At 49.4% G+C, this 26,852-nt stretch overlaps 1 protein-coding gene across 2 annotated transcripts in view; it reads right to left on the minus strand.

Moving 5' to 3' along the window:
* Positions 1 to 22,275, minus strand: part of LOC142303682 (uncharacterized) — a 53,533-nt gene extending 31,258 nt beyond the window's left edge. The window contains exons 1-4 of one of the 2 annotated variants that reach the window (XM_075345273.1): positions 22,124 to 22,275; positions 18,745 to 18,954; positions 3,238 to 3,394; positions 2,976 to 3,134 (exon numbers count right to left, since the gene is read on the minus strand). In XM_075345273.1, the coding sequence (XP_075201388.1) occupies positions 2,976 to 3,134; positions 3,238 to 3,294 (216 nt within the window). In that variant the 5' untranslated portion in view covers positions 3,295 to 3,394; positions 18,745 to 18,954; positions 22,124 to 22,275. The remainder of the gene's footprint in view (positions 1 to 2,975; positions 3,135 to 3,237; positions 3,395 to 18,744; positions 18,955 to 22,123) is intronic. The other variant, XM_075345283.1, reaches the window with a different exon arrangement.
* Between the last annotated feature and the right edge of the window lie 4,577 nt (positions 22,276 to 26,852).

Consider the following 26,852-nt stretch of genomic DNA (forward strand, 5'->3'; position numbering starts at 1 on the left):
CCCACAATCCTCCAGTGTACACTGTATAATCTCCCAGCAGTCTCATCACCCAGAATCCTCCAGTGTACACTGTATAATCTCCCAGCAGTCTCCTCTCATCACCCAGAATCCTCCAGTGTACACTGTATAATCTCCCAGCAGTCTCCTCTCATCACCCAGAATCCTCCAGTGTACACTGTATAATCTCCCAGCAGTCTCCTCATCACCCACAATCCTCCAGTGTACACTGTATAATCTCCCAGCAGTCTCCGCTCATCACCCAGAATCCTCCAGTGTACACTGTATAATCTCCCAGCAGTCTCATCACCCAGAATCCTCCAGTGTACACTGTATAATCTCCCAGCAGTCTCCTCTCATCACCCAGAATCCTCCAGTGTACACTGTATAATCTCCCAGCAGTCTCCGCTCATCACCCAGAATCCTCCGGTGTACACTGTATAATCTCCCAGCAGTCTCCGCTCATCACCCAGAATCCTCCAGTGTACACTGTATAATCTCCCAGCAGTCTCCTCTCATCACCCACAATCCTCCAGTGTACACTGTATAATCTCCCAGCAGTCTCCTCTCATCCCCCAGAATCCTCCAGTGTACACTGTATAATCTCCCAGCAGTCTCCTCTCATCCCCCAGAATCATCCAGTGTACACTGTATAATCTCCCAGCAGTCTCCTCTCATCCCCCAGAATCCTCCGGTGTACACTGCATAATCTCCCAGCAGTCTCCTCTCATCCCCCAGAATCCTCCAGTGTACACTGCATAATCTCCCAGCAGTCTCCTCTCATCCCCCAGAATCCTCCAGTGTACACTGTATAATCTCCTAGCAGTCTCATCACCCAGAATCCTCCAGTGTACACTGTATAATCTCCTAGCAGTCTCATCACCCAGAATCCTCCAGTGTACACTGTATAATCTCCCAGCAGTCACCTCACATCACCCAGAATCCTCCAGTGTATACTGTATAATCTCCCAGCAGTCTCCTCTCATCCCCCAGAATCCTCCAGTGTACACTGTATAATCTCCCAGCAGTCTCCGCTCATCACCCAGAATCCTCCAGTGTACACTGTATAATCTCCCAGCAGTCTCCGCTCATCACCCAGAATCCTCCGGTGTACACTGTATAATCTCCCAGCAGTCTCATCACCCAGAATCCTCCAGTGTACACTGTATAATCTCCCAGCAGTCTCCTCATCACCCACAATCCTCCAGTGTACACTGTATAATCTCCCAGCAGTCTCCGCTCATCACCCAGAATCCTCCAGTGCACACTGTATAATCTCCCAGCAGTCTCATCACCCAGAATCCTCCAGTGTACACTGTATAATCTCCCAGCAGTCTCCTCTCGTCACCCAGAATCCTCCAGTATACACTGTATAATCTCCCAGCAGTCTCCTCATCACCCACAATCCTCCAGTGTACACTGTATAATCTCCCAGCAGTCTCCGCTCATCACCCAGAATCCTCCAGTGTACACTGTATAATCTCCCAGCAGTCTCCTCTCATCACCCAGAATCCTCCAGTGTACACTGTATAATCTCCCAGCAGTCTCCGTTCATCCCCCAGAATCCTCCGGTGTACACTGCATAATCTCCCAGCAGTCTTCTCTCATCCCCCAGAATCCTCCAGTGTACACTGTATAATCTCCTAGCAGTCTCATCACCCAGAATCCTCCAGTGTATACTGTATAATCTCCCAGCAGTCACCTCACATCACCCAGAATCCTCCAGTGTATACTGTATAATCTCCCAGCAGTCTCCTCTCATCCCCCAGAATCCTCCAGTGTACACTGTATAATCTCCCAGCAGTCTCCGCTCATCACCCAGAATCCTCCAGTGTACACTGTATAATCTCCCAGCAGTCTCCTCTCATCCCCCAGAATCCTCCAGTGTACACTGTATAATCTCCCAGCAGTCTCCTCTCATCACCCAGAATCCTCCAGTGTACACTGTATGATCTCCCAGCAGTCTTCGCTCATCACCCAGAATCCTCCAGTGTACACTGTATGATCTCCCAGCAGTCACCTCATCCCCCAGAATCCTCTAGTGTACACTGTATAATCTCCTAGCAGTCTCATCACCCAGAATCCTCCAGTGTATACTGTATAATCTCCCAGCAGTCACCTCACATCACCCAGAATCCTCTGGTGTACACTGTATAATCTCCCAGCAGTCTCCTCTCCTTATCACCCAGAGTCCTCCAGTGTACACTGTATAATCTCCCAGCAGTCTCATCACCCAGAATCCTCCAGTGTACACTGTATAATCTCCCAGCAGTCTCATCACCCAGAATCCTCCAGTATACACTGTATAATCTCCCAGCAGTCACCTCACATCACCCAGAATCCTCCAGTGTACACTGTATAATCTCCCAGCAGTCTCCTCTCATCACCCAGAATCCTCCAGTGTACACTGTATAATCTCCCAGCAGTCTCATCACCCAGAATCCTCCAGTGTACACTGTATAATCTCCCAGCAGTCTCATCACCCAGAATCCTCCAGTATACACTGTATAATCTCCCAGCAGTCACCTCACATCACCCAGAATCCTCCAGTGTACACTGTATAATCTCCCAGCAGTCTCATCACCCAGAATCCTCCAGTGTACACTGTATAATCTCCCAGCAGTCTCATCACCCAGAATCCTCCAGTATACACTGTATAATCTCCCAGCAGTCACCTCACATCACCCAGAATCCTCCAGTGTACACTGTATAATCTCCCAGCAGTCTCCTCTCATCACCCAGAATCCTCCAGTGTACACTGTATAATCTCCCAGCAGTCTCATCACCCAGAATCCTCCAGTGTACACTGTATAATCTCCCAGCAGTCTCATCACCCAGAATCCTCCAGTGTACACTGTATAATCTCCCAGCAGTCACCTCACATCACCCAGAATCCTCCAGTGTACACTGTATAATCTCCCAGCAGTCTCATCACCCAGAATCCTCCAGTGTACACTGTATAATCTCCCAGCAGTCACCTCTACAGTCAGCAGCTCTGTGATCTTGTTGGTGAGTTCTAGGATTTCTTTCTCAGGTATCGGGGAGTGCGGGAAATCTGTGATGCGGCTCTGGCTCCTTCCTCTGGAAACATAGCGTGTCTCTCGCTCACCGGTCGTCTTCTTCACTACTGTGTGCTCCTGTGAATGGTGAGAGATGCTGATCACTACAGATTCTAATAATACATCATCATTCCGGTGGCTTTATCACTAGAGAAAGGATGATGAAATGTGAAAGTCTCACCTCTCCAGTTATCAGGTCAATTATCTCCAGGGCGAGGGTTATTATCCTGGCAGCCATGCAGTGTCTGTCCTTCTACATCCTCAATGGGCTACCGATGAGAAGGACCACTGTCTTATGGAAGAGACTTTAACTTTGAAATGTCCTGAACGTAAGGAACCTGGGGGAGCAGAAAGAAGACTGAAAGCACAGTCACAATGACGGAGTACAATGAAGACTGAGCACACAGTCACATCGACAAAGTACAAGGAAGACTGAGCGCAGAGTCACAATGACGGAGTACAAAGAAGACTGAGCGCAGAGTCACAATGACGGAGTACAAAGAAGACTGACCACACAGTCACAATGACGGAGTACAATGAAGACTGAGCACACAGTCACATCGACAAAGTACAAGGAAGACTGACCACACAGTCACAATGACGGAGTACAAAGAAGACTGAGCGCAGAGTCACATCGACAAAGTACAAAGAAGACTGACCACACAGTCACAATGACGGAGTACAAAGAAGACTGAGCGCAGAGTCACAATGACGGAGTACAATGAAGACTGAGCACACAGTCACAATGACGGAGTACAAAGAAGACTGAGCACACAGTCACATCGACAAAGTACAAGGAAGACTGAGCGCAGAGTCACAATGACGGAGTACAATGAAGACTGAGCGCAGAGTCACATCGACAAAGTACAAGGAAGACTGACCACACAGTCACAATGACGGAGTACAAAGAAGACTGAGCGCAGAGTCACATCGACAAAGTACAAAGAAGACTGACCACACAGTCACAATGACGGAGTACAAAGAAGACTGAGCGCAGAGTCACAATGACGGAGTACAATGAAGACTGAGCACACAGTCACAATGACGGAGTACAAAGAAGACTGAGCACACAGTCACATCGACAAAGTACAAAGAAGACTGACCACACAGTCACAATGACGGAGTACAAAGAAGACTGAGCGCAGAGTCACAATGACGGAGTACAATGAAGACTGACCACACAGTCACATCGACAAAGTACAAAGAAGACTGACCACACAGTCACAATGACGGAGTACAAAGAAGACTGAGCGCAGAGTCACAATGACGGAGTACAATGAAGACTGAGCACACAGTCACAATCATATGGAGTACAGGGTGTGTCTTTATGGGAATTAGGAAATCCCACTCCTGGAGCTTTTCTGTGTTCCCATCCTACATCCATAGACATTAATATGGAGTCAGCCTCTACAGAATAACGTCTCTCACTCTTTTGGGAAGTCCTATTACAGGATTTTGGAGTCATCTGTGGGAATTTTTGCTCCTTCATCCAGAAGAGCATTTATGAGGTCAGACCCTGATGCTTTTCGAGAACTAGACTCAAATTCTCTGCAGTCGTTGTTCCCAGAGGTGTTGGATGGGGCTGAGGTCCAAGCACTCTGTGGCCAGACATTTTCTTTCACACCAAACTCTTCCAGCCATGCCTTATAGACATTCAGCAATGGACATAATCATGGTCCACAGAAAACGGCCTTCCACAAACTGTTCCCAAAAAGCCGGAAGCTACAATTCTCCAGAATGTATTGTATGCCGAAGAATTAACAATTCCCTTCACTGGAACTAAGGGGTGGGGATGGACTTCTGAAAAGCAATCCCATAGCGTTATCCTCCACCACCTAACTATACAGTGGACACAATGCAGTTAGACAGGTAACATTCTCCTGGCATTCACCATACCAAGACTCATCCATCACTGCACAGAACACATCTCCTCCAGAGTCCGGTTGGTGGCACTACACCGCTCGATCTGACGCTCGGAATTGTGTTTAGTGATGTATGGCATTGTGCAGCTGCTCACCCAAGAAGCTCTAAGATGGGTGCAGTTTGTGCTGATGTTAATACTAGAGGAGGTCTGCACTCTGTAGTTATGGGGTCAGCAGAGTGTAGGCGACTTTACTGCCCCCTGCTCCTCAGCACTCTCCTTGCCCCCCGCTGCTTAGCCCTCTCCTCACCCCCCTGCTCCTCAGCACTCAAAACCATGCTCCTGCATCGACCACACCGATGTCCTTGGACAGTCCTACCCCTCTCCCCCGGCAAAGAAGTCGGCATCATCTCAATCACATGCTGCTGTCTACCAGAGGGTCTGTGCACCTTGAAGGCTTTGGCCTCTGCCCGTAAGGAGCACCGGTGGCCTACCCCTTTTCCTAAAGGGCCAGCGTCCTCCTAACCCAGAAGTGCCTCTCAGGTCAGCTGGGAGGTTGCAGGTACTTAAGGCACCTCTGCCCTATGGGAGGTGTCTGGGCAATGAGTTTCGTACACTGCAAGTTGTCGAGTCCCTTAGTGCTGAAGACTGCTGCTGACGTCGCTTTGCATTTCAGTGCTGTGCCACTGCTGCCGATTCAATCCACGTCGGCTGGCTATCACAATACCTGTCACCGCAAGTATCCATACCGATTGCTGCTGCCATTCCATCCATTCATCCCAGACGGATCCACTACTCTGGCTGCTACTGCTGCCGTCTTCTACCCAGAGACTGTGCTTTGTCCATGGCACTGCTGATCCCCTGGGGGTGCCCTTTGCCGGCTGATTACCAATGCCTGGAGAAGACTCGCTGGACAGTTTAGTTGCCTCCCTCAGGTAACTGATCTGTAGCTTCGGTCCAGTGGACCCAATAAAACAGAGCTCTCCCTGTGAGCATAACAATTTGCCCAGGGCACGGATCCCGCTGGCCTCGGCTTGCCTTGATTCACAGGTGGGCAACAAGAGCTGGTTCGGCAACGTGATCAACAGGATCGGATGCTGACTTATCCGCAGTCTCTGGATGCGCACTTCCAAACCATGTCTCTGGCTAATGTGGTACCGGACGGGGTTCTTACCCCGAAAGTTAATCTGGCTCCAAATACCAGTCTCCGCTTATTGTCTCCTTCACGCTTCGATGGCAATCCCCAGTTATGCAAAGACTTCATAAACCAGTGCTCCCTGCACTTCGAGCTGCTGTCACTCCTGTTCCACACGGATGGGACCAAGGTGGCCTTTATGATGTTGCATTTAACCAGTGAAGCTCTGGCGTGGATTAATCCTTTATGGGAAAGAGATGATCCAATTACCCAGAGTCTACCACTGTTCTTAAAAAAACTTTCCGCAGGGTTTTTGATGAGCTTGGCCGAGTTTCTTTGACCGCATCCTCGCTGCTCAAACTCCACCAAGGGAGCCTCACCATAGGCAAATGCACCGTCTGGTTCCGCATCATACCCTCCGAATTAGGCTGGAACAATGAAGCGCAGGTGGCCGTATTCTGGGAGGGGTTGTCCGGAAGAATAAAAGACAAATTAGCGGGTCAAGATGTCCCATATTCTCTGGAAGACATGATATCGCTGGCTATCTGCATCGACCTCCAGTTCCAAGAACGGTCTGGAGAGTCGAACTGTTAAAAGAGGTCATGGCGCTTGACTCCATCATTCCAGGGCCCCTCGTGCCACTACCAGTAACTCCTGCTGTATCCTCCAAGCCTATGAAGATAGATCAAGTGCGTCCAGACCGCCGTTGCCAGGAGACCCGTCGCACCAGTGAAGGGTGTTTCTACTGCATAAGTCCCATGCACCTTATCCGCTTTTGTCCCAAGAAGCCGGGAAACTTTCCAGCCTAGGGTCAGTAGGAGAGGCTTCCCTAGGTGATTGCAAGTCCTCTTTACCTCTATATATAATAGTGTCTGTAACCGGCGTCAACTTCTGATTCTCTGAACTGGCCCTTCTGGAGCTGACAGGAATTTTGTGCAGCAGGCCATAACAGTGGATCGGCATCGGATTCCGGTGCGTCAGCTGCAAACTCTCATTATAGTGTTGTTGGTGGATAGAAAGCCTGTCCTACGTGTGGGAATGCTGCATACGGAGAGAATCGCCTATGATGTCCTTCCGGGAATGTCACATCTATTATTGCTGGGTCTACCGTGGCTTCGGAAGCATGAATTGGTTCTGAACTGGAGATCCGGGAACATGCTCAAGTGGGGTCACACCTGCCATGAAAGCTGTCTTTGTTCCGTACAACCTTCCATCCATGCCAGCTGGCTATCACGATACCCGCCAACGCAAGTATCCACACTGGTTGCTGCTGCCGTTCCATCCATCTATACTGGACGGATGCACTACTCTGCCTGCTGCTGCATTCTACCCAGAGACTGCTGTGTCCGTTGTGCCAGCTGCCGGGGTTTTGCTGATCCCCTGGGGTTGCCCTCTGCCTACAAGCGCTTGGAGAAGACTCGGCGGATGGTTCAGTTGGCTCCCTCAGGCAAGTGAACTGTACTTTCGGTCCAGTAGACCCTCTAAAACAGCACTCGCCCTGTGAGCATAACACCACCCACCACTTCTCTCCAGAGCCCGAAACCACCACCACCCCCCTGCCCCTCATCATCGCTCTAAACCACCACTGGTCTCTGCCCCTCATCGCTCTAAACCACCACCACCACCCCCTCATCGCTTTAAACCACCACCGGCCCCTGCCCCTCATCGCTCTAAACCACCACCACCACCACCCCCTCATCGCTCTAAACCACCACCGGCCCCTGCCCCTCATCGCTCTAAACCACCACCACCACCCCCTCATCGCTCTAAACCACCACCATCACCCCCTCATCGCCCTAAACCACCACCACCCCCTGCCCCTCATCGCTATAAACCACCACCCCCCGCTCCTCAGTGCTTGCTCCCCTCTTTCCTGCTCTGTAACATTAAACTGATTTGCTTCTGTTCCTTCCACTGATCAAAAATATAATTCACAGGTGATTGAGGAATATTTTTTAGGTGCCCCTCATCACTCTAAACCCCCCCGCCTCCCATAGCTCTAAACCACCACCGGCCCCTGCCCCTCATCGCTCTAATCCACCACCGGCCCCTGCCTCTCATCGCTCTAAACCACCACCGGCCCCTGCCCCTCATCGCTCTAAACCACCACCGGCCCCTGCCCCTCATCGCTCTAAACCACCACCAGCCCCTGCCCCTCATCGCCATAAACCACCACCCCCTGCTCCTCAGTGCTTTCCCCCCTCTACCCTGCTCTGTAATATTAAACTGATTTGCTTCCATTCCTTCCACTGATCAAAAATATAATTCACATGTGATGGAGGAATATTTTTTAGGTGGAAAACAGGTCATCGAGAGACTCGTTACATCAGTGGTTGCCATTACAGGACGTGTTGATATTAGTGAGGTCCAGCAGACATTCTGTCACACGGTAATAAAGGCAGGTAGCAAAGCACAGGGTCGGATGTTACACACCAGGGGGAAAAGGTTCGGATGTTACACACCAGGGGGGAAAAGGTTCGGATGTTACACACCAGGGGGGAAAAGATTCAGATGTTACACACCAGGGGCAATGAGGCCAGAGGTCATACATGAAAGCAATAGAGGAAGGGTAACAAATGGGGGTCATGGGACTGGAAAACAACTTAATTATTACAATGTCCGTCCCACAGCTTACTGTGTAACCAGACTGCAGAACACCAGTTTCCACATTCTTATTGGGCAACGTTACATTGTAAGTACAAAAACATAAAACTACATTACTGGCAATCCTTTTTCCAGGAGTCCTGCAGGCAGCAGGACATTAGGTCCTCCTTTCTCGGACAGCAGATCTAGGGCTAGAAATATTTTTCTTTTTCTGACAGACTTTCACGAGACGTGCTGTGCGTCTTGGATGCCCAAGGGGACTATTTGCTGCACTACAGAGTCTGCAGCGGCTTTATGCTTATTAACAACTCAGTTTTCACATCTAGTCTAGGGGCGCACGGAGATGTCGTCGTGCTCACCGAGGACAGGTTCCATGTAGTACAGATACAGCTCGGAGTAAAATATTATGTGTGTGTATGTGTATATACACACACACTAATATATATTATATATAAATATACACACATACATAATAAAGAAAATTCAACAAACACACAGTACATCTTGCTCGATTTAGCATATACAATATAAAAGATCAAGTGTGTATAATGAAAGGACACCGGATAGATCGCAATGAGAACCAACCCGAAACAGAAAAAAGCAATCAGACATCCTAATGCAACAGAATTACTTTATTCATATATACCGTGTTTTTCCAAAAATAAGACACTGTCTTATACTTTTTTTGCTTCCTAAAAAAGCACTAGGGATTATGTTTGCAGAAGGTCTTGTTTTTGGAGAAACATGGTTGGGGGTAAGTTTACCCCTCAAAAAAGCAGAAAACCCCCCCAACTTCTCAGGAGACTCAGACTTACCAGACCCGGACGTCTGCATGGTTTTCAGGTCCTCCTTGTGATCTCCAGTGGGTGCTGCATGCCGTCCCCCCTACTTCTGGCTGACACACTCACACACAGCACACCACAGACACAGCACACCACAGACACAGCACACCACAGACACAGCACACCACAGACACAGCACACCACAGACACAGCACACCACAGACACAGCACACCACAGACACAGCACACCACAGACACAGCACACCACAGACACAGCACACCACAGACACAGCACACCACAGACACAGCACACCACAGACACAGCACACCACAGACACAGCACACCACAGACACAGCACACCACATCACAGACACAGCAGATCACAGACACAGCAGATCACAGACAGACTGACTCATTCACTCCACATCCAGCGTTAAAGAATGCATCCAGCCAAAGGGAATAATGGGAGGAAGTCACGTGTTCGCAGGTCCTGTAAGCTAACATTGTGGCAGATCCTTGCGCTCCACCGCACTGCCTCTCAGGATTCTGCCGGCGAGAAGAAATGATTGTCGCTGGATGTGGTGTGTGTGTGGTGTGTGTGTGTGCGATCTGACTCGTGTGTCTGCGATCCGACTGGTGTGTGTATACGATCTGATTGGTGTGTGTGCGTGACCTGATTGTATGTGTGATCTAACATAGTAACATAGTTTCTAAGGCTGAAGGAAGACCTTATGTCCATCTAGTTCAGCCTATTTTTAGTGCTGCTGTTCTCCAGTGTTGAACCTGTGGAAGGCAAAAACCCATAGAGTAGAAGCCAATTTTCTTCATAGGGAAAAAATTATTTCCCGCCACCTAAGCTGGGGCACCTATTTACCTGTAATATTATGTTATTCATAACCTTCTAACCTGTTGCTTTCAAGAAAAGCATCCAATCCTCTCTTTCATTCATTCATTCAGTGAGTTGGCCATCACCACTTCCTCAGGAAGAGAGTTCCAGAGCCTCACTGCTCTTACCGTGAAGAACCCTCTTCTATGCTGGTGCAGAAGATAATGCCCCTTGTTCTTGTCACAGTCCTTGGTACAAACAGATGATGGGAGAGATCTCTGTATGGCCCTCTGATATACTTGTACATATTTATTAGGTCTCAACTAAGGCCGGCTTTGCACACTACGACATCGCAGGTGCGATGTCGGTTGGGTCAAATCGAAAGTGACGCACATCCGGCGTCACTTGCGATGTCGTAGTGTGTAAAACCTTTTTGATACGATGAACGAGCGCAAAAGCGTTGTTATCGTATCATTGGTGTAGTCTCCGACATTTCCATAATGCCGGTGCCGCAACAGGTACGATGTTGTTCCTCGTTCCTGCGGCAGCACACATCGCTGTGTGTAAAGCCGCAGGAGCAAGGAACATCTCCTTACCTGCCGCCGGCTGCTATGAGGAAGGAAGGAGGTGGGCGGGATGTTTACATCCTGCTCATCTCCGCCCCTCCGCTCCTATTGGCCGCCTGCCGTGTGACGTCGCTATGACGCCGCACGGCCCGCCCCCTTAGGAACGAGGCGGTTCACCGGCCAGATCGACGTCGCAGGACAGGTGAGTGCGTGTGAAGCTGGCGTAACGACAATGTTCGCTACGCCAGCAATCACAAGATATCGCACGTACGACGGGGGCGGGGACTATCGCACTCGACATCGCAGCATCGGCATGCGATGTCGTAATGTGCAAAGCCAGCCTTAGTCTTCTCTTTTATAGAGTAAATATACCTGATTTTGATAATCTTTCTGGGTATTGTAGTGCACCCACTCCACTTATTTTTATTTACCCGCCTCTGAACACTTTCAAGTTCAGTAATGTCTTTTTTTGAGCACTGGCGCCCAAAATAGCACACAATACTCCAAGTGTGGTGTGACGAGTGATTTGTACAGAGGGAGAATGAGGTTTTCATCTCGTGCCCCCAGACCTTTTCTAATGCATCCGATCACCCTATCTGCTTTGGTGGCTGCTGCCTGACACTGGGCACTCCAATTTAGTTTCTTTTTGACTAACATGCCTAAGTCTTTTTCCATGTCTGATTTCCCCAGCAGTTTCCCATTTAGTAAGTAATCGTAACATCTGTTTCTCCTTCCCATGTGCAGAACCTAAAGGGCCCGTTACACGCTACGATATATATAACGATTAGTGATGAGCGAGTACTAAAAAGCTCGGGTGCTCGAAGCTCGGGCCGAGCCTCCCAAGATACTCGTGTACTCGGCCCAAGCAACGAGCCCAATGTTATCCTATGGGAGACCCGAGTATTTTTGTGAAATGACCCCCCGGCAGCATGGAGAAACCCTAAAAATGTCACAAAAGTCTCAGAAGAGTGCTCAAATGACATGGCAACAGCATGGCGAAGACCCCTTGAAGCATTTATCACTGAAAAGTCACAGCTGTGAACAATTTTGTCCGCGTTTTACGCCATTTTTACGGACTCACCAGAAAACCTTCCAAAATGACCCCAAAATGATTTTTCATGGCGGAAATGTTAAGGGCACATACCCAATAGTGAGATAGAGCTGGTGTATGTTACTTTTTGAGATTAATACATGAAAGATTTTACGTGAAAACATTGTGTGGCACTCCGATGTCCCTGAGAAGAGACGTACATGAAGGCCTCTTGAGTCGAATGTGCCCATTTTGAGGAAGTGAGTCTTTGTAGTATTTTCCTTTGCCAGGGCAGTCCAAAATTGTGAGGTTCACCAATGCCCCTGCATACAGACGTGCATGATGGCCTGTAAACCTGAAGTGCCCATTGTAAGGAAGTGGGTCTATTGTAGTATAGCCCTTAGGCAGGGCAGCCAAAAATTGGGAGGCTCCACGTTGTCCCTGGATAGAGACGTGCATGATGGCCTGTAAACCTGAAGTGCCCATTGTAAGGAAGTGGGTCTATTGTAGTATAGCCCTTAGGCAGGGCAGCCAAAAATTGGGAGGCTCCACGTTGTCCCTGGATAGAGACGTGCATGATGGCCTGTAAACCTGAAGTGCCCATTGGAAGGAAGTGGGTCTATTGTAGTATAGCCCTTAGGCAGGGCAGCCAAAAATTGGGAGGCTCCACGTTGTCCCTGGGTAGAGACGTGCATGAGGGCCTCAAAACATTAAGTGTCCATTGTCAGGAAGTGGGTGTATTATAGTATAGCCCTTAGGCAGGGCAGCCAAAAATTGGGAGGCTCCACGTTGTCCCTGGGTAGAGACGTGCATGAGGGCCTCAAAACATTAAGTGTCCATTGTCAGGAAGTGGGTGTATTATAGTATAGCCCTTAGGCAGGGCAGCCAAAAATTGGGAGGCTCCACGTTGTCCCTGGGTAGAGACGTGCATGAGGGCCTGTAAACCTGAAGTGCCCATTGGAAGGAAGTGGGTCTATTGTAGTATAGCCCTTAGGCAGGGCAGCCAAAAATTGGGAGGCTCCACGTTGTCCCTGGGTAGAGACGTGCATGAGGGCCTCAAAACATTAAGTGTCCATTGTCAGGAAGTGGGTGTATTATAGTGTAGCCCTTAGGCAGGGCAGCCAAAAATTGGGAGGCTCCACGTTGTCCCTGGGTAGAGACGTGCATGAGGGCCTCAAAACATTGTTTCCTGTCGTTGTAATGTCCATTCTGCAAAGAATGGGCGAAAAAATTTACCACTGGGGGTATACCTGAAACAAAGGCCTAAGTATTGCAATTTGTAACGGTCATCATCATGGTGGCGCATGAGGAGAAGGAGGAGCAGTCCAGCGATTATCCAAAGTCCAGAAGTGTGTACCCATGGGTGAGTGGAGGTACATGGCAAACTTTAAATTCCGCTCTCATTTGCTGGTGGTGTGGTGAAGTCTGGCCCAATCCAACCCTTGTTCATCTTGATCAGAGTCAGCCTGTCAGCATTTTCAGTTGACAGGCGGGTGCGTTTATCTGTAATGATTCCACCTGCGGCACTAAAAACACGCTCTGACAAAACGCTAGCAGCAGGGCAGGCCAGGACTTCCAAGGCGTAGAGAGCCAATTCATGCCACGTGTCCAGCTTGGATACCCAATAATTGTAAGGCACAGAGGAATGTCGGAGTACAGTTGTTCGATCTGCAAGGTACTCCTTCAGCATCTGGGCAAACTTAGGATTTCTTGTGGCACTACCCCGCACCTCAGGGGCTGTGGTACGTGAGGGGCTGAGAAAACTGTCCCACATCTTAAAGACTGTTCCCCTACCTCTGGCGGATTGGACTTGTGCCTCTCTCGGCTGTACGCCTCGGTTGTCCACTGATTCATGACCTATGCCGCTAGCGTTTTGTGAGGGGAATGCTTTGCCTACTTCCGTGACTATGGCCTTCCGGAACTGCTGCATTTTGGTTGACCTCTCCTCCACGGGAATAAGAGACAAAAAGTTCTCCTTGTAGCGTGGGTCTAACAGTGTTACCAACCAGTAATGATTGTCGGCCAAGATGTTCTTAACGCGAGGGTCACGAGACAGGCAGCTTACCATAAAGTCAGCCATGTGCGCCAGACTCTTAACAGCCAGGACTTCAGTAGCCTGACCAACAAGATGACTGAACATGCTGTCCTCCTCCTCCTCCTCCTCATCTACCCTGTCCTCTGGCCAGCCACGCTGAACCGAGGATATGACTGGTGTGCATGTCATATCCTCAATTTGGCCGGAGAGTTGCTCCATGTCTTCATCCTCCTCCTCGTCATAGTCCTCCACTGCACGTTGTGATGAGACGAGGCTGGGCTGTGTGTTATCATCACCCACACCCACTACTGTTTCTTGCTGCAACTCATCGCGCTCCGCCTGCAATGCATCATGTTTGTTTTTCAGCAGAGACCGTTTTAGAAGGCAGAGTAGCGGTATGGTGACGCTAATAATGGCGTCATCACCACTCACCATCTTGGTGGAGTCCTCAAAGTTTTGGAGGATGGTACATAGGTCTGACATCCATCTCCACTCCTCAGGTGTTATGTGTGGAGTTTGACCCTTTTCCCGACGGCTTAGGTGATGCAGGTACTCAACAACTGCCCTCTTCTGCTCACATATCCTGACCAACATGTGCAGAGTTGAATTCCAACGCGTGGGGACATCACACACCAGTCTGTGAGCCGGAAGATGCAAACTGCGCTGAAAGCCGGCAAGGCCGGCTGAAGCAGTAGGTGACTTTCGAAAATGTGCAGACAGGCGGCGAACTTTTACCAGCAGATCAGACAGCTCTGGGTATGACTTTAGAAACCGCTGAACCACGAGGTTGAGCACATGGGCCACGCATGGAACATGTGTCAGCTGGCCTCGCCTCAAAGCCGCCACCAGGTTCCGGCCATTGTCACACACGACCTTTCCTGGCTTTAGGTTCAGAGGTGTGAGCCAGTGATCTGCCTGCTGTTTCAGAGCTGTCCACAGCTCTTCTGCATTGTGGGGTTTGTCACCTATGCAGATTAGCTTCAGCACAGCCTGTTGCCGCTTCGCCGAGGCAGTGCTGCAGTGCTTCCAGCTTGTGACTGGTGTGGAGGGTACAGTGGATGAGGATGCGCAGGAGGAGGAGGAGGCTGAAGAGCATGACATTCCGGAGCTGTAGAGTGTGGGTGAAACACTGACTGAGGTAGGGCCTGCAAACCTTGGTGTGGGAAGGACGTGTTCCGTCCCTCGCTCAGACTGGGTCCCAGCTTCCACAATATTAACCCAGTGTGCCGTCAACGAGATGTAGCGGCCTTGCCCACAAGCACTTGTCCACGTGTCTGTGGTTAGGTGGACCTTGGGTGAAACAGCGTTGTTCAGGGCACGTGTGATGTTTTGTGACACGTGGTTATGCAACGCGGGGACGGCACACCGGGAGAAATAGTGGCGGCTGGGGACCGAGTAACGTGGGACAGCTGCCGCCATCAGGTCACGGAATGCTTCTGTCTCCACCAGCCTAAAAGGCAACATTTCCAGCGCAAGCAGTCGCGAAATGTTAGCATTTAGAACTGTGGCATGTGGGGTGTTGGCAGTGTATTTGCGCCTGCGTTCAAAGGTTTGCTGAATTGATAACTGAACGCTGCGCTGGGACAAGGACGTGCTTGATGATGGTGTTCTTTCTGCGTAGGCAACTGCAGGTGCAGGAGTGGAGGAGGCTTGTTCGCAGGCAGCATGGACAGGGGATTGGCTCGCATGCACAACCAGCGAAGACGTAGCAGTGACATCAGCAAGCACTGCTCCTCGACTCTGTTGTACTTCCCACAAAGTCGGGTGCTTGGCTGACATGTGCCTGATCATGCTGGTGGTGGTCAGGCTGCTAGTTTTGGTACCCCTGCTGATGCTGGCACGGCAGGTGTTGCAAATGGCCTTTTTTGAATCATCTGGATCCAACTTAAAAAACTGCCAGACTCGGGAAGACCTAACATTTGTACAGGCACCTTGTGTCGTCGTGTTGTTCCGGGGAACGGTTGCCTGACTTCTGCCTGGGGCCACCACCCTGCTTCTTACTGCCTGTTGTGATGCTACGCCTCCCTCCCCCTGTGCACTGCTGTCCTCGCTCTGCATATCCTCCTGCCAGGTTGGGTCAGTTACTGGATCATCCACCACGTCGTCTTCCTCTTCCGCACCCTGCTCCTCCTCCTGACTTCCTGACAATTGTGTCTCATCATCGTCCACCACTTGTTGAGACACGTTGCCAACTTCGTGAGAACGTGGCTGCTCAAATATTTGGCCATCTGTACAGACGATCTCCTCATGACCCACTTCAATATGAGCTGGCGAGAGGCCAGAATGTGTGAATGGAAACGTGAACAGCTCTTCCGAGTGTCCAAGTGTGGGATCATTAATGTCCGAGGAGGACGTATACTCAGCCTGGTGGTAGGAAGGAGGATCAGGTTCAGAAATGTGCGGTGCAGTATCACGGCTACTGACACTTGACCGTGTGGAAGACAGAGTGTTTGTGGTGGTGCCAATCTGACTGGAAGCATTATCTGCTATCCAACTAACAACCTGTTGACACTGGTCTTGGTTCAAGAGCGGTGTACTGCTGCGGTCCCCAAGAATTTGGGACAGGACGTGCGAGCGACTAGATGTGGCCCTTTGTTGTGGCGAAATTAGAGCTTGCCCACGACCTCGGCCTCTGCCTGCACCACCATCACGTCCACTTCCTTGTTCCTTGCCAATGCCCTTGCGCATTTTGCAATGCTGTGCTGACGTGTATTCACTACTTGTGCGTTATATAATAGTTTGGTAAAAACGCACACAAGTGCACCTGTACGCTGCCACCGACAGGCACACACGTGCGGTTTTTAAATGCAAGCACGGACGCACTAAGAACCTAACACAGGTTTTAGGAGCAAAAATTAAGAACTCTGACACTATCAGCCACTGCTGACTGACGTGTATTATACACTACACTTGTGCGTTATATAATAGTTTGGTAAAAACGCACACAAGTGCACCTGTACGCTGCCACCGACAGGCACACACGTGCGGTTTTTAAATGCAAGCACGGACGCACTAAGAACCTAACAGGTTTTAGGAGCGACAATTGCTGAGAAGTCTGACACTATCAGGACTGTTTTAGACTGTGTACACCAGCCCCAGATATGATGAAGGCTGGTATACGGTCACCACTAGGAATGGCTATATACCCTGCCTGCCTGCCTGCCTGTATACTGGTACAATAGTCCTGACAAGGACTCTTTTGGTCACTAGCCTGTATTCCAACCTGGCTATACCCTGCCTGTATACAGCAACAATAGTCCTGAGAAGGACTCTGCTACTGTACTCCAACCTGGCTATACCCTGCCTGCCTGTATACAACTAGAATAGTCCTGAGAAGGACTTTTGGTCACACTGTTTGCAGCCCTGCAACTGAAAAAGCTATAAAGGGCCGCAAAGCTTTCCCTGAATCAGCGACACTCTCCCTGCACTCACTGTCTGGATAGCTGTGAGCAGAGCACAGCGCGCCGGCCGGTATAAAGGCTCGGTCACGCTGTGCAGGCCGGCCAATCACTGCAATTCCACAACTAACAGGGCTGTGGCATTGCAGTGGTCTGCCAGCCAATCCCTGCATGAGGGCTGGCTCTCAAAAGAGCGCCAACATGCAGAAATGAAGACCACGAGTACAGCACGAGTATCGCGAGATTACTCGGTCCCCGCCGAGCAGCCCGAGTACAGCGATACTCGTGCGAGTACCGAGTAGTTACAAGCATGCTCGCTCATCACTAATAACGATATGTCGTCGGGGTCACGTCGTTAGTGACGCACATCCGGCATCGTTTGACATATCGTAGCGTGTGACAGCTACGAGCGACTGTGATCGAGCAAAAATACTCACCTTATCATTGCTCGTTGACACGTCGCTCATTTTCAAGAAAATTGAACGTCCTTCTGCGCGCCGGTTGTTCATTGTTCCCGAGGCAGCACACATCGCTCCGTGTGACACCTTGGGAACGATGAACTGCAGCTTACCTGCGTTCCGCCGGCAATGCGGAAGGAAGGAGGTGGGCGGGATGTTACGTCCCGCTCATCTCCGCCCCTATTGGGCGGCCGCTAGTGACGTCGCTGGGACGCCGAACGTCTCTCCCACTTCAGGAAGAGGATGTTCGCCGCCCACAGCGAGGTCGTTTGGAAGGCAAGTACGTGTGACGGGGGTTACCGACTTTGTGTGACACGGGCAACAAATTGCCCGTGTTGCACAAACGATGGGGGCGGGTGCGATCGCACATGCGATCGCACGATAAATCGCCGCGTGTAAAGCGGCCTTTACACTTATCTGTGTTACACCTCAGCTGCCATTTTTCAGCCCAATTCTCCAATTTACTCAAATCCATCTGTAGTTGCAAACTGTCCTCCTTTGTTTTAACTACCTTACATTCTTTTTGAATCATCTGCAAATACTGATATTTTACTCTGTAAGCCATCCACCAGATCATATACTATATTAAATAGTAGAGGGCCCAATACAGACCCCTGTGGTACCCCACTAGTAACCCTGGCCCAATCTGAGTATGCACCATTATAACCACTCTTTGTTTTCTATCACTAAGCCAGCTTACCTACCCATCTACACACATCTTCCCTGAGCCCAAGCTTTCTCATTTTACTTATCAATCTTTTATGTGGGACACTGTCAAATGTTTTACAGAAGTGGAGATTAATGACATCCAATGAATCTCCTCGGTCCATTTGAGAGCTTACATCCTCGTAGAGGCTGATCAGGTTAGTGTGACAGGAGCGATCCTTCATAAATCCATGCTGATATGGAGTTAAACATTTATTAAAATATTCCATAATAGTATTCCTTAAAAACCCTTCAAACATTTTACCCACAACAGAGGTTCAGCTTACCGGCATATACTTTCCAGGTTCCCTTTAAACCCCTTTTAGAATATTGGTACCACATTTGCTGACAATCCAATGGAACAGACCCAGTTTCTATAGAGTCTTTAAATATAAGGAATTATTAAGTCGGTTCTGCACTTCTTCCTGGGTTAGGCAGGTCTTACTTAATGGGGTGTTTACATTATCACTCTTCATTAACCCAGGCATATCCTTTTCCTGTGTGAACACAGTTGAGAAAAAAGTATTTAAAACATTTGCTTTTCCCACATCGCTCTCTATGATTTTACCCTCATTGTTCTTTAAAGGGCGGACACCATCAATTTTAATCATTTTACTGTTTATAAATTTAAAGAAAAGTTTGGGATTTGTTTTGATCTGATTCTGAGCGTGTGATCCGATTGTGTGCGTGTGTGATCCGATTGTGTGCGTGTGTGTAATCCGATTGTGTGCGTGTGTGTAATCCGATTGTGTGCGTGTGTGTAATCCGATTGTGTGCGTGTGTGATCCGATTGTGTGCGTGTGTGTAATCCGATTGTGTGCGTGTGTGTAATCCGATTGTGTGCGTGTGTGTAATCCGATTGTGTGCGTGTGTAATCCGATTGTGTGCGTGTGTAATCCGATTGTGTGCGTGTGTAATCCGATTGTGTGCGTGTGTGTGATCTGAGTGTGTGTGTGTGATCTGAGTGTGTGTGTGTGATCCGAGTGTGTGCGTGTGTGTGTGTGTGTGCAATCCGAGTGTGTGTGCAATCCGAGTGTGTGTGTGTGTGTGCGATCCGAGTGTGTGTGTGTGCGATCCGAGTGTGTGTGTGTGCGATCCGAGTGTGTGTGTGTGCGATCCGAGTGTGTGTGTGTGCGCGATCCGAGTGTGTGTGTGTGCGATCCGAGTGTGTGTGTGTGCGCGATCCGAGTGTGTGTGTGTGCGCGATCCGAGTGTGTGTGTGTGCGCGATCCGAGTGTGTGTGTGTGCGCGATCCGAGTGTGTGTGTGTGCGCGATCCGAGTGTGTGTGTGTGCGCGATCCGAGTGTGTGTGTGTGCGCGATCCGAGTGTGTGTGTGTGCGCGATCCGAGTGTGTGTGTGTGCGCGATCCGAGTGTGTGTGCGCGATCCGAGTGTGTGTGTGTGCGCGATCCGAGTGTGTGTGTGTGCGCGATCCGAGTGTGTGTGTGTGCGCGATCCGAGTGTGTGTGTGTGCGCGATCCGAGTGTGTGTGTGTGCGCGATCCGAGTGTGTGTGCGTGCGCGATCCGAGTGTGTGTGCGTGCGCGATCCGAGTGTGTGTGCGTGCGCGATCCGAGTGTGTGTGCGTGCGCGATCCGAGTGTGTGTGTGTGCGCGATCCGAGTGTGTGTGTGTGTGATCCGAGTGTGTGTGTGCGCGATCCGAGTGTGTGTGTGCGCGATCCGAGTGTGTGTGTGCGCGATCCGAGTGTGTGTGTGCGCGATCCGAGTGTGTGTGTGCGCGATCCGAGTGTGTGTGTGTGCGCGATATCGGGCGATATGTCGTTGGGGGTCACGGATTCCGTGACGCACATCCGGCATCGTTTGATATATCGTAGCGTGTGACAGCTACGAGCGACTGTTAACGAGCAAAAATACTCACCTTATCGTTGCTCGTTGACACGTCGTTCATTTTCATAATATCGGTCACATTCCTGGATGCATGTTGTTCGCCGTTCCTGAGGCAGCACACATCGCTCTGTGTGACACCTCGGGAACGACGAACACAGCTTACTTGCGTCCCGCCGGCAATGAAGAAGGAAGGAGATGGGCGGGATGTTTACATCCCACTCATCTCTGCCCCTCCGCTTCTATTGGGCGGCCGCTGTGTGACGTCGCTGTAACGCTGAACGTCCCTCCCCCTTCAGGTAGAGGATGTTCACCGCCCACAGCGAGGTCATTCGGGAGGTATGTGTGACGGGGATTAACGACTTTGTGCGACATGGGCATCAAATTACCCGTGATGCACAAACGTTGGGGGTGGGGGCGATCGCACATGCGATTGTACGATAAATCAACGCGTGTAACAGGGCCTTAACCCCAAGTCAAAGAAGCAGGTGATGTCCTCAAAGCTGCCCTCGCCAGTTCTCCAATTTTACAAGCCCCAGACTTCACCAGACGGTTCATAGTTCAGACAGAACCAAGTGCATTTGGCCTGGATGCAATACTCAGCCAGGAAAAAGGGGATGGGGAAGAGCATCCGGTGGGGTTTCTCAGCCGCAAGCTCTTATCCGGGAAGTGGCCTACGCCACTGTGGAGGAGCGCCTCGCCATAGTGTGGGCCCTGCGGAAGCTGCAGCCCTACCCATCTTTTACTGGAGCCCCTCCATCCAGAAATTCCGAAGTCACATCTATGGCACGGGTTTAGTAAGTTTCATGTTTATCCCTTTTATTTTTATGTAGCTGTCTACACTGTATTTGTATTGTTCCCCTTTGTAACATCTTGTATATTTTATAAACACTGCCTATTTTTAGATTAAATATATCAAATTTAATAGTTAATTTCCTCCTGTTCTACACACGAATCCAAACCCGAAGGGCCCTATGCTATCTGTATCGGGTGTCCGGACCACCTGCAGAATGTCCGGTGGTGGCAATATAATTATTGTTGTGTAGAATTATTGGGGTGATTCCAGTAAGGAGTACCAGGGTATAATAAATATATATATATATTCATTCCATTAGCGGGAATCGGTGACAAATACATTACCCATGCTGGCAGACCTTCAATACTTGGCATTAGTAGCTCAGCAGCCTTATTTACTTATTGTCCGGCAGTACCGAAATGGACCTGATGACAGGAGGGGCGCTAGAGAGCAGTCTGATTGTGACAAACTGTTGAACAGCGGGTGGATCTTGTAAGACCCCCACCCGGCTGTAGCATAGATGATACACGGCTGCTCCTGTGACTTCTTCCACCCCCTGGGACTGTTTCCCTGCTGTCACCTGTGACTGCTTCCATCCACTGTGACTGTTTCCCTGCTGTCACCTGTGGCGGCTCCCATCCCCTATGACTGTTTCCCTGCTGTCACCTGTGGCGGCTCCCATCCACTGTGACTGTTTCCCTGCTGTCACCTGTGGCGGCTCCCATCCCCTGTGACTGTTTCCCTGCTGTCACCTGTGGCGGCTCCCATCCCCTGTGACTGTTTCCCTGCTGTCACCTGTGGCGGCTCCCATCCCCTGTGACTGTTTCCCTGCTGTCACCTGTGACTGCTTCCCTGCTGTCACCTGTGGCGGCTCCCATCCCCTGTGACTGTTTCCCTGCTGTCACCTGTGGCAGCTCCCATCCCCTGTGACTGTTTCCCTGCTGTCACCTGTGACTGCTTCCACCCCCTGTGACTGTTTCCCTGCTGTCACCTGTGACTCCCCCCTGGGACGGCTTCACTTTTACCTGTTTCCTCTGAGGTTTCCCCTGTATAACGCTGGCCCCATCACACAACGGTAGCAGCAGAGAGCAGCCACAGACATTAACAGCGACCCAGGGCGCATGCGTGTTATTGGAGGCACAGCCCCATCTTATCCACATGGAGGCGCTGGACTCATGCTGGTGTATATACTAGGAGCAGGTCACCGGAAGTCGTACACCATATTGCGGTAGAACTCAGAATGCGTTCCATATAGCCAGAGGCGGAACTGCGTCACCGGAAGTAACCTTCATATGGCACTGGAACGCATCTGTGTTCCACTGACCGGAAAAGACGTTCATGTAGCGTTGGAATTCTGCGTTTTACGGCTGGAGTCACGTGCGAGTATCGGCTCGCACTGCCCGGACCGGCCGCGGCGCTACTGACAGGAGCGGGTCAGCACCACAGATATACATACAGAGAGAAGCCGGCCGGTCCGGCAGTGCGAACCGGTACTCCTGCCGTACAGCTATACTGGCCGTACGATGCACATACTGAAGTGCGCCATCTATAACAGCACGCGGTATTGCAGGGCTTCACAGATGTATAAGGCTCTGTGCCCACGTGAGATTAAACCTGTGGATATATCTGCCGCAGCCTGACAGCCCGCACAGGAGTGTCAGGAATGCAAATATTTACTAGTGAGGGGCGATGACATAGAGAGGGAATCTATAGAGAGGGGATCTATAGAGAGGGATGATATAGAGAGGGATGATATAGAGAGGGGGCAAGATATCGAGGGATGATATAATGAAGGGTGATATAGAGGGGATCTATAGCGAGGGATGATATAGAGAGGGGCGATATATCGAGGAATGATATAATAAAGGGTGATATAGAGGGGATATATAGAGAGGGGTGATATAGAGGGGTTATATAGAGAGGGGATCTATAGCGAGGGATGATGTAGAGAGGGGCGATATATCGAGGAATGATATAATGAAGGGTGATATAGAGGGGATATATAGAGAGAGGGGATATATAGAGAGGGGCGATATAGAGGGGATATATAGAGAGGGGATCTATAGCGAGGGATGATATAGAGAGGGGATTTATAGAGAGGGATGATATAGTGAGGGGCGATATAGTGAGGGGCGATATAGTGAGGGGCGATATAGTGAGGGGCGATATAGAGAGGGGCGATATAGAGAGGGAATAGTGAGGCGTGATATAGTGAGAGGTGATATAGAGAGGGGATATAAATATATAGTGAGGGGCGATATAGAGAGGGAATATATAGTGAGGGATGATATAGTGAGGGGCGACATAGTGAAGGGCGACATAGTGAAGGGCGATATAGTGAGGGATGATATAGTGAGGGGTGATATAAAGAGGGGATATATAGTGAGGGATGATATAGAGGGGATATATAGAGAGGGGCTATATAGTGAGGGATGATATAGTGAGGGGCGACATAGTGAAGGGCGATATAGAGAGGGGATATATAGAGAGGAAATATATAGTGAGGGGCGACATAGTGAAGGGCGATATAGAGAAGGGATATATAGAGAGGGAATATATAGTGAGGCGTGATAGAGAGGGGCGTCATAGTGAGGGGCGATATAGAGCGGGAATATATAGTGAGGGGTGATATAGTGAGGGGTGATATAGAGAGGGGTGATATAGAGAGGGGCGATATAAAGAGGGGATATATAGAGAGGGAATATATAGTGAGGGATCATATAGTGTGAGGTGATATAGAGAGGGGCGTCATAGTGAGGGGCTATATAGAGAGGGAATATATAGTGAGGGGTGATATAGTGAGGGATGATATAGTAAGGGGTGATATAGTGAGGGGTGATATAGAGAGAGGTGATATAGAGAGGGGCGATATAGAGAGGGAATAGTGAGGCGTGATATAGTGAGAGGTGATATAGAGAGGGGATATAAATATATAGTGAGGGGCGATATAGAGAGGGAATATATAGTGAGGGATGATATAGTGAGGGGCGACATAGTGAAGGGCGACATAGTGAAGGGCGATATAGTGAGGGATGATATAGTGAGGGGTGATATAAAGAGGGGATATATAGTGAGGGATGATATAGAGGGGATATATAGAGAGGGGCTATATAGTGAGGGATGATATAGTGAGGGGCGACATAGTGAAGGGCGATATAGAGAGGGGATATATAGAGAGGAAATATATAGTGAGGGGCGACATAGTGAAGGGCGATATAGAGAAGGGATATATAGAGAGGGAATATATAGTGAGGCGTGATAGAGAGGGGCGTCATAGTGAGGGGCGATATAGAGCGGGAATATATAGTGAGGGGTGATATAGTGAGGGGTGATATAGTGAGGGGTGATATAGAGAGGGGTGATATAGAGAGGGGCGATATAAAGAGGGGATATATAGAGAGGGAATATATAGTGAGGGATCATATAGTGTGAGGTGATATAGAGAGGGGCGTCATAGTGAGGGGCTATATAGAGAGGGAATATATAGTGAGGGGTGATATAGTGAGGGATGATATAGTAAGGGGTGATATAGTGAGGGGTGATATAGAGAGAGGTGATATAGAGAGGGGCGATATAGAGAGGGGCGAGCACTGAAATGCTGGGTGGCTCGTCTCCATTAACAGCATAATGGAAGGCAATGAGAAACTCCAGCATTAGCCTGGCAGACCCCCCGGGAGGCTTGAGGGGGCCGGGAAATCACTGAAACGGATGGGAACAGCACAGGGACAATGCCCGGAACGGGAACAGCACGAAGATGACGTCCGGAATGGGAACAGCATGGGGGACGACACCTGGAACAGAAATAGCACAAGGATGATGCCCGTAATGGGAACAGCACAGAACGACGCCTGTAATGGGAACAGCACGGGAACAATGCCTATAATGGGAACAGCACGGGAACAATGCCTATAATGGGAACAGCACGGGAACAATGCCTATTATGGGAACAGCATAGGGATGATGCCAGGACCAGCACAGGAACGACGTCTGGAATGGGAAGAGCATGGGGACAAAGCCTGGAACGGGAATAGTATGGGGACAAAGCTCAGAATGGGAACAGCACAGGAACAATGCCTGGAATGGGATAACATCTGGAATGGTAACCGCATGGGAACTACATCTGGAATGGTAACAGTATGGCGACAATGCCCGGAACGGGAACAGGATGGTTGGGACGACGCCCAGAAAGGGAACAGCACAAGGATGACGCCTGGAATGAGAACAGTCCGGGAACGACGTCTGGAATGGGAACAGCTTGGGGACGATGCCCTGAACGGGAACAGCTCAGAGACGACACCCAGAATGGGAGCAGCACGGGGATGATGTCCGGAATGGGAGCAGCACGGGGATGATGTCCGGAATGGGAGCAGCACGGGGATGATGTCCGGAATGGGAGCAGCACGGGGACGATGTCCGGAATGGGAACAGCACGGGGACGATGCCCTGAACAGAAACATCACGGGGACGACACCCAGAATGGGAGCAGCACGGGGATGATGTCCGGAATGGGAACAGCACGAGGACCACACCTTGAAGCAGCATCTCTGACTCCCAAGTCGCAGTCGGGAACAATGTGGCCAGAGAATTACACCACTTTTACTGGACTGAGAATAAAACAAAACCGAGAATAAAAAAGATTTTAGTAGACAAAATGTTAGGAAAGATTCTTTACTGTGTATAGTGACTTGTATATGACCAAAACTCAACTATAGAGAAAAACTGCCTGCTCCACCCTCTTGGCTATATTCACACTGAGCGTTCTATCAAAATGCAGCAGTTTCCCATTTCAGTCAGGAATAATAATCGTGTGCATTAGCTTTATGAAATCTCATTGCTTTTGTTGGGACTAAAATCAGGTTTTCATTTGCATCAAACTCATTAAAAATGCTGCAAAGATGTAACATGTGAACATAGCCTTAATAGCCGGATCATCACTCACCGTACTTCACCCTCGCCTATGACTATAATAGATGACATAGTATGGAACAGGGTTATCAAACTCAAATACACAGAGGGACAAAAATAAAAAAATTATACAGTCGTGGGTCAACGTAGACGTACGCCCCACATAGTCCTCTATACAGTATAATGTGCACCATATACACCATGTTTCAAATTATTATGCAAATGATATTTGTCTCTGATTTTCCTAACTGGTCGGTGCAAATGACAGTCAGTCTAATAAACGTCATTATCCGTTAGAGTATACATGGAATTTTATTGTAAAAACCTCCCAATGATAACAGTATAATCTTCCTTTTCCAAATTATTAGGCTCAGTAGAGTTTCTAAACATTTTATATGTTTTATAGAACTGAAAATGCTGATTTGTGGAATTTGCAGCATTAGGAGGTCACATTCACTGAAATAAAAAGCTATTTAAATCCATAACCTAACAGGCCGAGTTACATGTAACATAGGAACCCTTCTTTGATATCAGCTTCACAATTCTTGTATCCATTGAACTTGTGAGTTTTTGGAGAGTTTCTGCTTGAATTTCTTTGCATGATGTCAGAATTGCCTCCCACAGCTGCTGTTTTGATGTAAACTGCCTCCAACCCATATAGATCTTTTGCTTAATGATACTCCAAAGGTTCTCTATAGGGTTGAAGTCAGGGGAAGATGGTGGCAACACCATGAGTTTATCTCCTTTTATGCCCATAGCAGCCAATTATTATTATTATAATAATTATTATTATTTATTTATTTATAGAACACCATTGATTCCATGGTGCTGTGCATGAGAGGGGGGTTA

This window comes from Anomaloglossus baeobatrachus, chromosome 1, assembly GCF_048569485.1.
Source record: "Anomaloglossus baeobatrachus isolate aAnoBae1 chromosome 1, aAnoBae1.hap1, whole genome shotgun sequence".
Classification (NCBI taxonomy): domain Eukaryota; kingdom Metazoa; phylum Chordata; class Amphibia; order Anura; family Aromobatidae; genus Anomaloglossus; species Anomaloglossus baeobatrachus.